This window comes from Pelobates fuscus, chromosome 8 (genome assembly GCF_036172605.1).
Source record: "Pelobates fuscus isolate aPelFus1 chromosome 8, aPelFus1.pri, whole genome shotgun sequence".
Taxonomy (NCBI): Eukaryota; Metazoa; Chordata; class Amphibia; order Anura; family Pelobatidae; genus Pelobates; species Pelobates fuscus.
Genome location: NC_086324.1, coordinates 5,396,762 through 5,417,484, shown reverse-complemented (window position 1 = coordinate 5,417,484; position 20,723 = coordinate 5,396,762). Strand labels below are relative to the sequence as shown.

Below are 20,723 nucleotides of genomic sequence, written 5' to 3'. Positions count from 1 at the left end.
CCTATACAGACACCTCACAAACAAACAAAACACACATCACATGATACATACACACATACACACACATCACATGATACATACATACATACACACACATCACATGATACATACATACATACACACACATCACATGATACATACATACATACACACACATCACATGATACATACACACATACACACACATCACATGATACATACACACATACACACACATCACATGATACATACACACACACACACACACACACACATCACATGATATACACACACACACATCACATGATATACACACACACACATCACATGATACACACACATCACATGATACATACATACACACACATCACATGATACATACATACACACACATCACATGATACACACACATCACATGATACATACACATCACATACATACATACACATCACATACATACATACACATCCACATACATACATACACATCCACATACATACATACACACACATCACATGATACATACATACACACACATCACATGATACATACATACACACACATCACATGATACATACATACATACACATCACATGATACATACATACATACACATCACATGATACATACATACATACACATCACATGATACATACATACATACACATCACATGATACATACATACACACACATCACATGATACATACATACACATCACATGATACATACATACACATCACATGATACATACACACACATCACATGATACATACACACACATCACATGATACATTCATACACACACATCACATGATACATTCATACACACACATCACATGATACATTCATACACACACATCACATGATACATTCATACACACACATCACATGATACATTCATACACACACATCACATGATACATTCATACACACACATCACATGATACATACACACACATCACATGATACATACATACACACACATCACATGATACATACATACACACACATCACATGATACATACATACACACACATCACATGATACATACATACACACACATCACATGATACATACATACACACACATCACATGATACATACACACACATCACATGATACATACATACACACACACATCACATGATACATACATACACACACATCACATGATACATACATACACACACATCACATGATACATACATACACACACATCACATGATACATACATACACACACATCACATGATACATACACACACATCACATGATACATACACACACATCACATGATACATACACACACATCACATGATACATACATACACACACATCACATGATACATACACACACATCACATGATACATACATACACATCACATGATACATACATACATACACATGATACATACATACATACATACACATCACATGATACATACATACATACACATCACATGATACATACATACATACACATCACATGATACATACATACATACATACATACACATCACATGATACATACATACATACATATCACATGATACATACATACACATCACATGATACATACACACATACATATCACATGATACATACATACACATCACATGATACATACATACATACACATCACATGATACATACATACATACATATCACATGATACATACATACACATCACATGATACATACATACATACACATCACATGATACATACATACATACATATCACATGATACATACATACACATCACATGATACATACATACATACACATCACATGATACATACATACATACATATCACATGATACATACATACACATCACATGATACATACATACATACACATCACATGATACATACATACATACATATCACATGATACATACATACACATCACATGATACATACATACATACACATCACATGATACATACATACATACACACACACATCACATGATACATACATACATACATACACATCACATCACATGATACATACATACATACATACATGCAAACAAACAAACAAATCACATACACACATCCCGACATCCTGCTTGATGAAGGAGCAGGCCTAACCTCTTGCTATGAAATGGTTAAAATGATTTCGTTGTGTGTTTTTAGTGTAGAAGTTACAGTTTCTGTGTAGGGGGTGGGGGGTGCTTTTGGGATCCAGCCCTGCACAGAACATGCAGGTATTTGTGTCGGTCCTGCACTCCCAGAAACTTGGCAACTCCCTTAATTAGCAGACGTAACACATCAGCTGAGTCAGCGAGCGATGGGCGCCCGTACAGCGAAGGTTCAAACAGGGCCTGTCCCCAAAACAAACTCTACATGTCTGGACATTGTGTTCACAGAAGCTGAAACATGTTTGTTTTTTTTTGGTTTTAAAATTGTTTATATTTTTTTAATTTGTGTTTTTATTTATTTAAACATGTTGCCTTCATATTATTATTGTACAAAGAGATGGTTAACCAGGAGTAGCTAAGGGTCTATCTTGTGAGAACTGAACTCCCAATGATGGTTTGCCAGCATGTGAGCTCCAATGACAACCAGGGAGCCATTATTGGGGCATTCACGGAGCGCAGGTCTCCCGAAGAGTGACGCTTTTTACGGATTATAAATTTATAAGTAAAGATGATGGCCGTTAACTTTATCACTGCAAATAGAAGGCCTCAGAATGCTGCTGTACATTCTTATTACAATATTTTGTGTTTTTAATGTCAAAATGCTTTTAGAGTCTATTCACTAAATACTGAATTGTGGAAATCAATAAAGTTTAGTAAATAATCTGCATTGTGAGTGATTTTATTTCTTCACAGCTGGAGCCCTGCCTTTATTTGATGGTCTGGGGTTATTTCAGTCTGATCTCATGAAGAACACATTAAATATCACCGTAACGCCACCAATAGGAGACCCCGGAATGTGACGAGGGTGGGTTACCTGCGGCGGGCAGACAAGGTCAGAACAACAAGCCAGTCAATCTATAAATTGCGCTAAACACATTACCAGCCGCTTCCCCTCTCTCTGGTTTACACATAACACAGTACTTGTAGATATCGTTCTTACCCAGCCATTATAACTGACATGTTACTGCAGAATGGTGCAGTGACCAGGAAACCTACCGTATCTCCAATCTTCAGCTCCCCACACTTCTTCACCCCGGGGTAGGACAAGCCGTCCTGACAGGTAGCTGAAAAGCTGAGGCTTAAATCTTCAGGGTGATCAGAAACAGTCAGCTCGACCTTCGAGCGGATATTCTACAAAACAAAACAAGATACAGATATTACCAAGGACAGCATGGCAGGCGCTCAAGAATGCACAATATGTCTCGTTTATGGACTGTGTATAATAGGAATACATTACATTCGCACACTGTAAACACACACAGGACAAGGCTGGAAGATTTGGGAAAAAGTACGTTTTGATGTCTGGTCCCTTTCTTGTATTTGGAGAAATTCACTGGATTGTGGATTACAGATACGTTTTGTGTATTTATAGGACGGCTGGTGCAGTGAGAATAGCAAGTGACAAAAAGAAGTAGAATCGATGGGGACTCAGTAGGTGGATAAGCCTTTACAGATATTTCAAAAAACAACATTTGAAGCGTACCAGCCCCGGGCGATTTTTGCGATGGGATTCTGGAACACCCTGCAAAGCTCTGGGTTACAAAGACAATGATATTCACCGCACATTGCTGTCAGAGATAAAAGAGCTGCAGACATGACGGGGCAAATGCAATCTGTCAGTGACTCGGGCCAGGTAGCTGAGAATAAATGGCTCTGTGCCCAGGTTAGGAATTTCAATAGTTTTATCTAAATAACATCAATAATCTCTAAAACAGAGAAATTCCTGATTGGATTCCAGAAGCATGAGAGCAATGACAGTCACTGCCGGTCATAACAGGGCGACCTGCACACGCTTCCAGCCAGGATTGTAACAAGACTAAATGAAAACGGAGACTGCGCTACAAGTAAGCTGTGCCCACCACGTGCTGCACCGATTTATTGTAGGACAAAAAGGAAACAAGACAATTCGGGAGGCGCACAGCATGCTTGTGGCACAACCCTCGTTTTTCATTTACTCTGGTTATTAACACTGCTTGAGCAACAGAGCAGCGTTTTTTACGCCATACAACCGACAGCCGGTACCGCGCCATACAACAGACAGCCGGTACCGCGCCATACAACCGACAGCCGGTACCGCGCCATACAACCGACAGCCGGTACCGCGCCATACAACAGACAGCCGGTACCGCGCCATACAACAGACAGCCGGTACCACGCCATACAACAGACAGCCGGTACCACGCCATACAACAGACAGCCGGTACCACGCCATACAACAGACAGCCGGTACCACGCCATACAACAGACAGCCGGTACCACGCCATACAACAGACAGCCGGTACCACGCCATACAACAGACAGCCGGTACCACGCCATACAACAGACAGCCGGTACCACGCCATACAACAGACAGCCGGTACCACGCCATACAACCGACAGCCGGTACCACGCCATACAACCGACAGCCGGTACCACGCCATACAACAGACAGCCGGTACCACGCCATACAACAGACAGCCGGTACCACGCCATACAACAGACAGCCGGTACCACGCCATACAACAGACAGCCGGTACCACGCCATACAACAGACAGCCGGTACCACGCCATACAACAGACAGCCGGTACCACGCCATACAACAGACAGCCGGTACCACGCCATACAACAGACAGCCGGTACCACGCCATACAACAGACAGCCGGTACCACGCCATACAACAGACAGCCGGTACCACGCCATACAACAGACAGCCGGTACCACGCCATACAACAGACAGCCGGTACCACGCCATACAACAGACAGCCGGTACCACGCCATACAACAGACAGCCGGTACCACGCCATACAACAGACAGCCGGTACCACGCCATACAACAGACAGCCGGTACCACGCCATACAACAGACAGCCGGTACCACGCCATACAACAGACAGCCGGTACCACGCCATACAACAGACAGCCGGTACCACGCCATACAACAAACACTGAGTGCTCACTCATTCTCAGTAAGAGACATTCACATTATATGCATTGACCATTAGAACACTGAGTGCTCACTCATTCTCAGTAAGAGAGACTCACATTATACGCATAGATATTGTTCACTCACATTATAGGCGTTAATAATAAGTTGAATGATGTTTTGAGAATCCTGATCGAGAATCTCCACCGTCGTTCCCGGAATCAAAGCTGTGAAATTCTGATGGGAATAAAATCAAAATTATTAGAGTTATTAGCTCACAGTCACACACACACCTCGTTATTAGCCCAGTCACACACACACACACACCTCGTTATTAGCCCAGTCACACACACACACACCTCGTTATTAGCCCAGTCACACACACACACCTCGTTATTCGCCCAGTCACACACACACACACACACCTCGTTATTCGCCCAGTCACACACACACACACACACACCTCGTTATTCGCCCAGTCACACACACACACCTCGTTATTCGCCCAGTCACACACACACACACACCTCGTTATTCGCCCAGTCACACACACACACACACACACACCTCGTTATTCGCCCAGTCACACACACACACACACACACACCTCGTTATTCGCCCAGTCACACACACACACACACACCTCGTTATTCGCCCAGTCACACACACACACACCTCGTTATTCGCCCAATCACACACACACACACCTCGTTATTCGCCCAGTCACACACACACACACCTCGTTATTCGCCCAGTCACACACACACACACCTCGTTATTCGCCCAGTCACACACACACACACACACACACACACCTCGTTATTCGCCCAGTCACACACACACACACACACACCTCGTTATTAGCTCTCACAGTCACACACCTCGTTATTAGCTCTCAGTCACACACCTCGTTATTAGCTCTCAGTCACACACCTCGTTATTAGCTCTCAGTCACACACCTCGTTATTAGCTCTCACAGTCACACACCTCGTTATTAGCTCTCACAGTCACACACCTCGTTATTAGCTCTCACAGTCACACACCTCGTTATTAGCTCTCACAGTCACACACCTCGTTATTAGCTCTCACAGTCACACACCTCGTTATTAGCTCTCACAGTCACACACACACACACACACACACCTCATTATTAGTGCTCACAGACACACACACTTCGTTATTAGCACTCACAGTCACACACACTTCGTTATTAGCACTCACAGTCACACACACCTCGTTATTGGCTCTGAACGTCACACGTCGTTATTAGCTCTCACAGTCACACACACACACACACCTCATTATTAGTGCTCACAGTCACACACCTCGTTATTAGCTCCGAGAAGCTTCAGGTTCATGAATTGTGCGGCAGACGGTACTAAAAGCAGATGGCAGTCTGACATGCTGGGCTTCAAACCTCACAGCGTCCCATCACCCTCAGCCAGACTGTATGAGGCCCAATTTAGTAATAGAATGTGAATGTGATGGCAGATAAGAACCAATCCGCCCATCTAGTCTGCCCAATTTTCTAAATACTTTCATTAGTCCCTGGCCTTCTCTTATAGTTAGGATAGCCTTATGCCTATCTCACGCATGCTTAAACTCCTTCACTGTGTTAACCTCTACCACTTCAGCTAGAAGGCTATTCCATGCATCCACTACCCTCTTAGTAAAGTAATACTTCCTGATATTATTTTTAAACCTTTGACCCTCTAATTTAAGACTGTCCTCTTGTTGTGGTAGTCTCCAGCCTTTTACTTAATTCCCCCTGCTGTCCTAGGACCAATAACACCCTCACACCGTGTCCTAGGACCAATAATACCCTCACACCGTGTTCCAGTACCAATAATACCCTCACACCGTGTTCCAGTACCAATAATACCCTCACACCGTGTTCCAGTACCAATAATACCCTCACACCGTGTTCCAGTACCAATAATACCCTCACACCGTGTTCCAGTACCAATAACACCCTCACACAGTGTCCCAGTTCCAATAATACCCTCACACAGTGTCCCAGTTCCAATAATACCCTCACACAGTGTCCCAGTTCCAATAATACCCTCACGCAGTGTCCCAGTTCCAATAATACCCTCACACAGTGTCCCAGTTCCAATAATACCCTCACACAGTGTCCCAGTTCCAATAATACCCTCACACAGTGTCCCAGTTCCAATAATACCCTCACACAGTGTGCCAGGACCAATAATATCCTCGCACCCCGTCACAGTGCCCATCACCCCTCGCACCCCGTCACAGTGCCCATCACCCCTCGCACCCCGTCACAGTGCCCATCACCCCTCGCACCCCGTCACAGTGCCCATCACCCCTCGCACCCCGTCACAGTGCCCATCACCCCTCGCACCCCGTCACAGTGCCCATCACCCCTCGCACCCCGTCACAGTGCCCATCACCCCTCGCACCCCGTCACAGTGCCCATCACCCCTCGCACCCCGTCACAGTGCCCATCACCCCTCGCACACCGTCACAGTGCCCATCACCCCTCGCACACCGTCACAGTGCCCATCACCCCTCGCACCCCGTCACAGTGCCCATCACCCCTCGCACCCCGTCACAGTGCCCATCACCCCTCGCACCCCGTCACAGTGCCTATGACAACCAAACACCCTGTCCCAAATCAGTGACTCTCTTGCACTGACCTCTGGACGTGTCAAACAGGAGCAAAAGTAAAAAAAGTAAAAAAATTGTAGTTAAAGTGGGAACAAAATGACAGACAGACAGAGACTCGAACCAACAGGACGAACATACAGGACGGCATTACCTTGTACAGAATATAGTGAGTCTTCGTCACAGCGAATATAAGATGGATGTTATTTTCGGACAGCTTTTCCCCAAGCAAAGCAAGGGATGGGTAGTCCTGGGGATAAAGGATTTGGTTAAACACACCCTGCTCGATCATTGACAACAAACCCAGAGCTCCCCCTTCAGTGACCCCTCCAACAGTGACCCCCCTGCAGCAACCTGAACCATTAGAAAACCCTCCTCTCTCCGAGACCCCTTTGCCAGAACCCGTCACTAAAATTAGCAACTCACTTATCAGTGACACCCCCTCTAAAACCATATACTGGGTATATAATCCCACCTCTAAAACCATATACTGGGTATATAATCCCACCTCTAAAACCATATACTGGGTATATAATCCCACCTCTAAAACCATATACTGGGTATATAATCCCACCTCTAAAACCATATAATCTCCCCTCGAAAACTATATACTGGGCATATAATCCCACCTTGAAAACCATATAATCTCCCCTCGAAAACGATATACCGAGCATATAATCCCACCTCTAAAACCATATACCGGGTATATAATCCCACCTCTAAAACCATATACCGGGTATATAATCCCACCTCTAAAACCATATACTGGGTATATAATCCCACCTCTAAAACCATATACTGGGTATATAATCCCACCTCTAAAACCATATACTGGGTATATAATCCCACCTCTAAAACCATATACTGGGTATATAATCCCACCTCTAAAACCATATACTGGGTATATAATCCCACCTCTAAAACCATATACTGGGTATATAATCCCACCTCTAAAACCATATACTGGGTATATAATCCCACCTCTAAAACCATATACTGGGTATATAATCCCACCTCTAAAACCATATACTGGGTATATAATCCCACCTCTAAAACCATATACTGGGTATATAATCCCACCTCTAAAACCATATACTGGGTATATAATCCCACCTCTAAAACCATATACTGGGTATATAATCCCACCTCTAAAACCATATACTGGGCATATAATCCCACCTCTAAAACCATATACTGGGCATATAATCCCACCTCTAAAACCATATACTGGGCATATAATCCCACCTCTAAAACCATATACTGGGCATATAATCCCACCTCTAAAACCATATACTGGGTATATAATCCCACCTCTAAAACCATATACTGGGCATATAATCCCACCTCTAAAACCATATACTGGGTATATAATCCCACCTCTAAAACCATATACTGGGCATATAATCCCACCTCTAAAACCATATACTGGGCATATAATCCCACCTCTAAAACCATATACTGGGCATATAATCCCACTTCTAAAACCATATACTGGGCATATAATCCCACCTCTAAAACCATATACTGGGCATATAATCCCACCTCTAAAACCATATACTGGGTATATAATCCCATCTCTAAAACCATATACTGGGCATATAATCCCACCTCTAAAACCATGTACTGGGCATATAATCTCACCTCTAAAACCAATATACTGGGCATATAATCCCACCTCTAAAACCATATACTGGGCATATAATCCCACCTCTAAAACCATATACTGGTATATAATCCCACCTCTAAAACCATATACTGGGCATATAATCCCACCTCTAAAACCATATACTGGGCATATAATCCCACCTCTAAAACCATATACTGGGCATATAATCCCACCTCTAAAACCATATACTGGGCATATAATCCCACCTCTAAAACCATATACTGGGCATATAATCCCACCTCTAAAACCATATACTGGGCATATAATCCCACTTCTAAAACCATATACTGGGCATATAATCCCACCTCTAAAACCATATACTGGGCATATAATCCCACCTCTAAAACCATATACTGGGCATATAATCCCACCTCTAAAACCATATACTGGGTATATAATCCCATCTCTAAAACCATATACTGGGCATATAATCCCACCTCTAAAACCATGTACTGGGCATATAATCTCACCTCTAAAACCATATACTGGGCATATAATCCCACCTCTAAAACCATATACTGGGCATATAATCCCACCTCTAAAACCATATACTGGGCATATAATCCCACCTCTAAAACCATATACTGGGCATATAATCTCACCTCTAAAACCATATACTGGTCATATAAACCCACCTCTAAAACCATATACTGGGCATATAATCCCACCTCTAAAACCATATACTGGGCATATAATCCCACCTCTAAAACCATATACTGGGCATATAATCTCCCCTCGAAAACTATATACTGGGCATATAATCCCACCTCTAAAACCATATACTGGGCATATAATCCCACCTCTAAAACCATATACTGGGCATATAATCCCACCTCTAAAACCATATACTGGGTATATAATCCCACCTCTAAAACCATATACTGGGTATATAATCCAACCTCTAAAACCATATACTGGGTATATAATCCCACCTCTAAAACCATATACTGGGTATATAATCCCACCTCTAAAACCATATACTGGGTATATAATCCCACCTCTAAAACCATATACTGGGTATATAATCCCACCTCTAAAACCATATACTGGGTATATAATCCCACCTCTAAAACCATATAATCTCCCCTCGAAAACTATATACTGGGCATATAATCCCACCTTGAAAACCATATAATCTCCCCTCGAAAACGATATACCGAGCATATAATCCCACCTCTAAAACCATATACCGGGTATATAATCCCACCTCTAAAACCATATACCGGGTATATAATCCCACCTCTAAAACCATATACCGGGTATATAATCCCACCTCTAAAACCATATACTGGGTATATAATCCCACCTCTAAAACCATATACTGGGTATATAATCCCACCTCTAAAACCATATACTGGGTATATAATCCCACCTCTAAAACCATATACTGGGTATATAATCCCACCTCTAAAACCATATACTGGGTATATAATCCCACCTCTAAAACCATATACTGGGTATATAATCCCACCTCTAAAACCATATACTGGGTATATAATCCCACCTCTAAAACCATATACTGGGTATATAATCCCACCTCTAAAACCATATACTGGGTATATAATCCCACCTCTAAAACCATATACTGGGTATATAATCCCACCTCTAAAACCATATACTGGGTATATAATCCCACCTCTAAAACCATATACTGGGTATATAATCCCACCTCTAAAACCATATACTGGGCATATAATCCCACCTCTAAAACCATATACTGGGCATATAATCCCACCTCTAAAACCATATACTGGGTATATAATCCCACCTCTAAAACCATATACTGGGCATATAATCCCACCTCTAAAACCATATACTGGGTATATAATCCCACCTCTAAAACCATATACTGGGCATATAATCCCACCTCTAAAACCATATACTGGGTATATAATCCCACCTCTAAAACCATATACTGGGTATATAATCCCACCTCTAAAACCATATACGGGGTATATAATCCCACCTCTAAAACCATATACTGGGTATATAATCCCACCTCTAAAACCATATACTGGTATATAATCCCACCTCTAAAACCATATACTGGGTATATAATCCCACCTCTAAAACCATATACTGGGTATATAATCCCACCTCTAAAACCATATACTGGGTATATAATCCCACCTCTAAAACCATATACTGGGTATATAATCCCACCTCTAAAACCATATACTGGTATATAATCCCACCTCTAAAACCATATACTGGTATATAATCCCACCTCTAAAACCATATACTGGGCATATAATCCCACCTCTAAAACCATATACTGGGCATATAATCCCACCTCTAAAAACATATACTGGGTATATAATCCCACCTCTAAAAACATATACTGGGTATATAATCCCACCTCTAAAACCATACACTGGGCATATAATCCCACTTCTAAAACCAATATACTGGGCATATAATCCCACCTCTAAAACCATATACTGGGCATATAATCCCACCTCTAAAACCATATACTGGGCATATAATCCCACCTCTAAAACCATATACTGGTATATAATCCCACCTCTAAAACCATATACTGGGCATATAATCCCACCTCTAAAACCATATACTGGGCATATAATCCCACCTCTAAAACCATATACTGGGCATATAATCCCACCTCTAAAACCATATACTGGGCATATAATCCCACCTCTAAAACCATATACTGGGCATATAATCCCACCTCTAAAACCATATACTGGGCATATAATCCCACCTCTAAAACCATATACTGGGCATATAATCCCACTTCTAAAACCATATACTGGGCATATAATCCCACCTCTAAAACCATATACTGGGCATATAATCCCACCTCTAAAACCATATACTGGGTATATAATCCCATCTCTAAAACCATATACTGGGCATATAATCCCACCTCTAAAACCATGTACTGGGCATATAATCTCACCTCTAAAACCATATACTGGGCATATAATCCCACCTCTAAAACCATATACTGGGCATATAATCCCACCTCTAAAACCATATACTGGGCATATAATCCCACCTCTAAAACCATATACTGGTCATATAAACCCACCTCTAAAACCATATACTGGGCATATAATCCCACCTCTAAAACCATATACTGGGCATATAATCCCACCTCTAAAACCATATACTGGGCATATAATCTCCCCTCGAAAACTATATACTGGGCATATAATCTCCCCTCGAAAACTATATACTGGGCATATAATCCCACCTCTAAAACCATATACTGGGCATATAATCCCGCCTCTAAAACCATATACTGGGCATATAATCTCATCTCTAAAACCATATACTGGGCATATAATCCCACCTCTAAAACCATATACTGGGCATATAATCTCCCCTCGAAAACTATATACTGGGCATATAATCCCACCTCTAAAACCATATACTGGGTATATAATCCCATCTCTAAAACCATATACTGGGCATATAATCCCACCTCTAAAACCATGTACTGGGCATATAATCTCACCTCTAAAACCATATACTGGGCATATAATCCCACCTCTAAAACCATATACTGGGCATATAATCCCACCTCTAAAACCATATACTGGGCATATAATCCCACCTCTAAAACCATATACTGGGCATATAATCTCACCTCTAAAACCATATACTGGTCATATAAACCCACCTCTAAAACCATATACTGGGCATATAATCCCACCTCTAAAACCATACACTGGGCATATAATCCCACCTCTAAAACCATATACTGGGCATATAATCTCCCCTCGAAAACTATATACTGGGCATATAATCCCACCTCTAAAACCATATACTGGGCATATAATCCCGCCTCTAAAACCATATACTGGGCATATAATCTCATCTCTAAAACCATATACTGGGCATATAATCCCACCTCTAAAACCATATACTGGGCATATAATCTCCCCTCGAAAACTATATACTGGGCATATAATCCCACCTCTAAAACCATATACTGGGCATATAATCCCACCTCTAAAACCATATACTGGGCATATAATCTCATCTCTAAAACCATATACTGGGCATATAATCCCACCTCTAAAACCATATACTGGTCATATAATCCCACCTCTAAAACCATATACTGGGCATATAATCTCACCTCTAAAACCATATACTGGTCATATAAACCCACCTCTAAAACCATATACTGGGCATATAATCCCACCTCTAAAACCATATACTGGGCATATAATCCCACCTCTAAAACCATATACTGGGCATATAATCCCACCTCTAAAACCATATACTGGGCATATAATCTCCCCTCGAAAACTATATACTGGGCATATAATCCCACCTCTAAAACCATATACTGGGCATATAATCCCGCCTCTAAAACCATATACTGGGCATATAATCTCATCTCTAAAACCATATACTGGGCATATAATCCCACCTTTAAAACCATATACTGGGCATATAATCTCCCCTCGAAAACTATATACTGGGCATATAATCCCACCTCTAAAACCATATACTGGGCATATAATCCCGCCTCTAAAACCATATACTGGGCATATAATCTCATCTCTAAAACCATATACTGGGCATATAATCCCACCTCTAAAACCATATACTGGGCATATAATCTCCCCTCGAAAACTATATACTGGGCATATAATCCCACCTCTAAAACCATATACTGGGTATATAATCCCATCTCTAAAACCATATACTGGGCATATAATCCCACCTCTAAAACCATGTACTGGGCATATAATCTCACCTCTAAAACCATATACTGGGCATATAATCCCACCTCTAAAACCATATACTGGGCATATAATCCCACCTCTAAAACCATATACTGGGCATATAATCCCACCTCTAAAACCATATACTGGGCATATAATCTCACCTCTAAAACCATATACTGGTCATATAAACCCACCTCTAAAACCATATACTGGGCATATAATCCCACCTCTAAAACCATATACTGGGCATATAATCCCACCTCTAAAACCATATACTGGGCATATAATCTCCCCTCGAAAACTATATACTGGGCATATAATCCCACCTCTAAAACCATATACTGGGCATATAATCCCACCTCTAAAACCATATACTGGGCATATAATCTCATCTCTAAAACCATATACTGGGCATATAATCCCACCTCTAAAACCATATACTGGGCATATAATCTCCCCTCGAAAACTATATACTGGGCATATAATCCCACCTCTAAAACCATATACTGGGCATATAATCCCACCTCTAAAACCATATACTGGGCATATAATCTCATCTCTAAAACCATATACTGGGCATATAATCCCACCTCTAAAACCATATACTGGGCATATAATCTCACCTCTAAAACCATATACTGGTCATATAAACCCACCTCTAAAACCATATACTGGGCATATAATCCCACCTCTAAAACCATATACTGGGCATATAATCCCACCTCTAAAACCATATACTGGGCATATAATCTCCCCTCGAAAACTATATACTGGGCATATAATCCCACCTCTAAAACCATATACTGGGCATATAATCCCGCCTCTAAAACCATATACTGGGCATATAATCTCATCTCTAAAACCATATACTGGGCATATAATCCCACCTCTAAAACCATATACTGGGCATATAATCTCCCCTCGAAAACTATATACTGGGCATATAATCCCACCTCTAAAACCATATACTGGGTATATAATCCCATCTCTAAAACCATATACTGGGCATATAATCCCACCTCTAAAACCATGTACTGGGCATATAATCTCACCTCTAAAACCATATACTGGGCATATAATCCCACCTCTAAAACCATATACTGGGCATATAATCCCACCTCTAAAACCATATACTGGGCATATAATCCCACCTCTAAAACCATATACTGGGCATATAATCTCACCTCTAAAACCATATACTGGTCATATAAACCCACCTCTAAAACCATATACTGGGCATATAATCCCACCTCTAAAACCATATACTGGGCATATAATCCCACCTCTAAAACCATATACTGGGCATATAATCTCACCTCTAAAACCATATACTGGTCATATAAACCCACCTCTAAAACCATATACTGGGCATATAATCCCACCTCTAAAACCATATACTGGGCATATAATCCCACCTCTAAAACCATATACTGGGCATATAATCTCACCTCTAAAACCATATACTGGGCATATAATCCCACCTCTAAAACCATATACTGGGCATATAATCCCACCTCTAAAACCATATACTGGGCATATAATCCCACCTCTAAAACCATATACTGGGCATATAATCCCACCTCTAAAACCATATACTGGGCATATAATCTCACCTCTAAAACCATATACTGGTCATATAAACCCACCTCTAAAACCATATACTGGGCATATAATCCCACCTCTAAAACCATATACTGGGCATATAATCCCACCTCTAAAACCATATACTGGGCATATAATCTCCCCTCGAAAACTATATACTGGGCATATAATCCCACCTCTAAAACCATATACTGGGCATATAATCCCACCTCTAAAACCATATACTGGGCATATAATCTCCCCTCGAAAACTATATACTGGGCATATAATCCCACCTCTAAAACCATATACTGGGCATATAATCCCACCTCTAAAACCATATACTGGGCATATAATCTCATCTCTAAAACCATATACTGGGCATATAATCCCACCTCTAAAACCATATACTGGGCATATAATCCCACCTCTAAAACCATATACTGGGCATATAATCCCACCTCTAAAACCATATACTGGGCATATAATCCCACCTCTAAAATAATATTCTAGGCATATAATCCTGCCTCTAAAATAATATACTGGGCATATAATCTAACCCTATCGGCTCCTATTCTCACTGTAATACACATTGTATTTATTTAACCCTATCTCACTCCTATTATCACTGTAATACACACTGTATTTATCACGACAGCTCAGAGAGCCCACCTCTAAAAACCATATACTGGGCATATAATCCCACCTCTAAAAACATATACTGGGCATATAATCCCACCTCTAAAAACATATACTGGGCATATAATCTCACCTCTAAAAACATATACTGGGCATATAATCTCACCTCTAAAAACATATACTGGGCATATAATCTCACCTCTAAAAACATATACTGGGCATATAATCTCACCTCTAAAACCCTATACTGGGCATATAATCCCACCTCTAAAATAATATACTGGGCATATAATCTAACCCTATCGGCTCCTATTCTCACTGTAATACACATTGTATTTATCACGACAGCTCATAGATGCTTGACAGTGAGTAGAAAGATTTTACCAGCATGTCCGATGCACTGTACTCATTGTCTCTGTCCAAGTGACACTGGCCGTCGTGAGGCTGCACCAGTCCAGCAAGTTTCCCGTCTAGGGCGATGTGCGGAACATCATCAGTGGTGATCACTAAGAGGTGAGATGCCTCCTGTCTCCAGCCAATCTTCTCCTGTTTGATAGAAACAAGAAGTTAGAGCTAGGGGAGCCATTTACAAAGTTTCAACCACGAGAGATTGGATATTCGTTACCTGTGAATTACTTTGTTATCCTGTTCCTTTAAAAGAACTCTGTGCGCCCTGGGCCAGAACGCGCCCTTCTCTGCGCCCCGGGCCAGAACGCACCCCTCTATGCGCCCCGGGCCAGAACGCGCCCCGGGCCAAAACCCGCCCCGGGCCAAAACCCGCCCCGGGCCAAAACCCGCCCCTCTATGCGCCCCGGGCCAGAACGCGCCCCTCTCTGCAGCCAGGGGTTGGGGGGGGGTTGGAGACAGCCAGGGGGTGAAGGGGGGGGATGAGAGACAGCCAGGGGTGAGGGGGGGGGATGAGAGACAGCCAGGGGGTGAGGGGGGGGATGAGAGACAGCCAGGGGGTGAGGGGTAAGGGGGGGGGGGGATGAGAGACAGCCAGGGGGTGAGGGGTAAGGGGGGGGTGAGAGACAGCCAGGGGGTGAGGGGGGGGGGGAGATGAGAGACAGCCAGGGGGTGAGGGGTAGGGGGGGTGAGAGACAGCCAGGGGGTGAGGGGGGGGGGAGAGAGACAGCCAGGGGGTGAGGGGGGGGGAAGAGAGACAGCCAGGGGGTGAGGGGGGGGGGATGAGAGACAGCCGGGGGGGATGAGAGACAGCCAGGGGTGAGGGGGGGGGGATGAGAGACAGCCAGGGGTGAGGGGGGGGGGGATGAGAGACAGCCAGGGGTGAGGGGGGGGATGAGAGACAGCCAGGGGGTGAGGGGGGGGGGGATGAGAGACAGCCAGGGGGTGAGGGGGGGGGATGAGAGACAGCCAGGGGGTGAGGGGGGGGGATGAGAGACAGCCAGGGGGTGAGGGGGGGGGATGAGAGACAGCCAGGGGGTGAGGGGGGGGGAGGAGAGACAGCCAGGGGGTGAGGGGGGGGGGAGGAGAGACAGCCAGGGGGTGAGGGGGGGGGAGGAGAGACAGCCAGGGGGTGAGGGGGGGGGGGGGAGGAGAGACAGCCAGGGGGGGGAGGGGAGAGAGCCAGGAGGGGAGACAGCAAGGTGGGGGAGAGAGGGACAACCAGATGGGAAGAAAGGAAGAAAGTAGGTTTTAAGAGAATAGTAGGTGAGAGAGAGTAGGTGGGGAGAGGGCAGACAGTTTCTGGGGGTGAGCATTGTTGTGGGTTAGAACATAGAGAGGATGGTCTGGCATTATGTGCCAACCTTTCTAAATCTACAGATAAAATCTCCCTCTGATAACGAGTCTAAACAGGTCAGAGTTTAATTACTAAACCTTGTAACGTGAGTCACTCAATGAAAAAAGGCGATGGCTGGTCAATAATCTCAGCCTGCTCCAACTGGCCCACTTACTTTGCACACTAGCAGTAGATGAGCTACGCTAGGGGGTTCACTTACTTTGCACACTAGCAGTAGATGAGCTATGCTAGGGGGTTCACTTACTTTGCACACTAGCAGTAGATGAGCTACGCTAGGGGGTTCACTTACTTTGCACACTAGCAGTAGATGAGCTACGCTAGGGGGTTCACTTACTTTGCACACTAGCAGTAGATGAGCTATGCTAGGGGGTTCACTTACTTTGCACACTAGCAGTAGATGAGCTATGCTAGGGGGTTCACTTACTTTGCACACTAGCAGTAGATGAGCTACGCTAGGGGGTTCACTTACTTTGCACACTAGCAGTAGATGAGCTATGCTAGGGGGTTCACTTACTTTGCACACTAGCAGTAGATGAGCTACGCTAGGGGGTTCACTTACTTTGCACACTAGCAGTAGATGAGCTATGCTAGGGGGTTCACTTACTTTGCACACTAGCAGTAGATGAGCTATGCTAGGGGGTTCACTTACTTTGCACACTAGCAGTAGATGAGCTATGCTAGGGGGTTCACTTACTTTGCACACTAGCAGTAGATGAGCTATGCTAGGGGGTTCACTTACTTTGCACACTAGCAGTAGATGAGCTATGCTAGGGGGTTCACTTACTTTTCACACTAGCAGTAGATGAGCTATGCTAGGGGGTTCACTTACTTTGCACACTAGCAGTAGATGCGCTACGTGGGACGGGTTCACTTACTTTACACACTAGCAGTAGATGAGCTATGCTAGGGGGTTCACTTACTTTGCACACTAGCAGTAGATGAGCTATGCTAGGGGGTTCACTTACTTTGCACACTAGCAGTAGATGAGCTACGCTAGGGGGTTCACTTACTTTGCACACTAGCAGTAGATGAGCTATGCTAGGGGGTTCACTTACTTTGCACACTAGCAGTAGATGAGCTACGCTAGGGGGTTCACTTACTTTGCACACTAGCAGTAGATGAGCTATGCTAGGGGGTTCACTTACTTTGCACACTAGCAGTAGATGAGCTATGCTAGGGGGTTCACTTACTTTGCACACTAGCAGTAGATGAGCTATGCTAGGGGGTTCACTTACTTTGCACACTAGCAGTAGATGAGCTATGCTAGGGGGTTCACTTACTTTTCACACTAGCAGTAGATGAGCTATGCTAGGGGGTTCACTTACTTTGCACACTAGCAGTAGATGCGCTACGTGGGACGGGTTCACTTACTTTACACACTAGCAGTAGATGAGCTATGCTAGGGGGTTCACTTACTTTGCACACTAGCAGTAGATGAGCTACGTGGGACGGGTTCACTTACTTTACACACTAGCAGTAGATGAGCTATGCTAGGGGGTTCACTTACTTTTCACACTAGCACAGTAGATGAGCTATGCTAGGGGGTTCACTTACTTTGCACACTAGCAGTAGATGAGCTACGTGGGACGGGTTCACTTACTTTACACACTAGCAGTAGATGAGCTATGCTAGGGGGTTCACTTACTTTTCACACTAGCAGTAGATGAGCTATGCTAGGGGGTTCACTTACTTTGCACACTAGCAGTAGATGAGCTACGTGGGACGGCTTCACTTACTTTACACACTAGCAGTAGATGAGCTATGCTAGGGGGTTCACTTACTTTTCACACTAGCAGTAGATGAGCTATGCTAGGGGGTTCACAAACTTTGCACACTAGCAGTAGATGAGCTACGTGGGACGGGTTCACTTACTTTACACACTGCTGCCTGGAGAATTGCGTCAAACGACCCTTCGGGTGCATCTCGGTTCCGTGACACTCGCTGCTTCTGAACCTCAGCATTGAAATTATTCACTTTGTCCGTCAGGGAAAGCAGGTGTCTGAAGCCAAAGGATGGATTACAGCTGGGAAAGTGTTTATATCTGGAAGCAGAATTCAAAGAGAGCTGAGTGCAAGCTCTTCACGTCTAACGACGAACAATGTTCTGTTTATATATTAGTCTTAATTAGTCACCTGTCTCCAAATCTGCACCCAATCACCCCAAACTAGCAATCCTTCCAAACCAGACACACATTCAAAAAATTAATAAAATCATATAAAAAAACTATGACCTGCACTGCTCAACGCTCCTTCTAAACCTGGCAGGGCATGCAACGGAAAGGCTAATTATGCAAATCAGGCCAAGATGGCCACCCCCACAAAAAGAGCCTTATGAATGATTTCTTCACTGTAACTTTCTTACTGTAAGAACCTTGTAAAATATAATCCCTTTTCATACCCCAAGAGACCATGACTCCCCTCTAAAATGCGTTACTGGTGCCCACCCACTCACCCAGTGCAGGGGTTGTTTTGATATTTTGGGGAGTTGTAGGAATAGGGAGAGATATTCTTGTCCACAAAGGACCCAAATCCCAGCCGGAAGTTGCTGGTTAGTTTCTTCATCTCGGCTGCCAGCTTTGTCCCCAAATTTCGGATATTATCGAGGTCGTCCTTCATGGAAAGTGACAGGTCCATGAGATAATAGAGATCCACTGGATAGTCCTCTACCTGCCGTACCTGAACCTTGAAGGACGCCGCGGCACCTGCAGAGTTGGG

The 20,723-nt window shown here is 43.4% G+C and overlaps 1 protein-coding gene across 1 annotated transcript in view; it reads right to left on the bottom strand.

The window, feature by feature from the left end:
* The window catches only part of ITGB5 (integrin subunit beta 5), a 71,372-nt gene that overhangs the window by 23,721 nt on the left and 26,928 nt on the right, over window positions 1-20,723 (bottom strand). The window contains exons 4-9 of the mRNA XM_063429180.1: window positions 20,461-20,710; window positions 19,882-20,050; window positions 16,632-16,793; window positions 7,810-7,905; window positions 5,175-5,264; window positions 3,122-3,256 (exon numbers count right to left, since the gene is read on the bottom strand). Of these exons, the coding sequence (XP_063285250.1) occupies window positions 3,122-3,256; window positions 5,175-5,264; window positions 7,810-7,905; window positions 16,632-16,793; window positions 19,882-20,050; window positions 20,461-20,710 (902 nt within the window). The remainder of the gene's footprint in view (window positions 1-3,121; window positions 3,257-5,174; window positions 5,265-7,809; window positions 7,906-16,631; window positions 16,794-19,881; window positions 20,051-20,460; window positions 20,711-20,723) is intronic.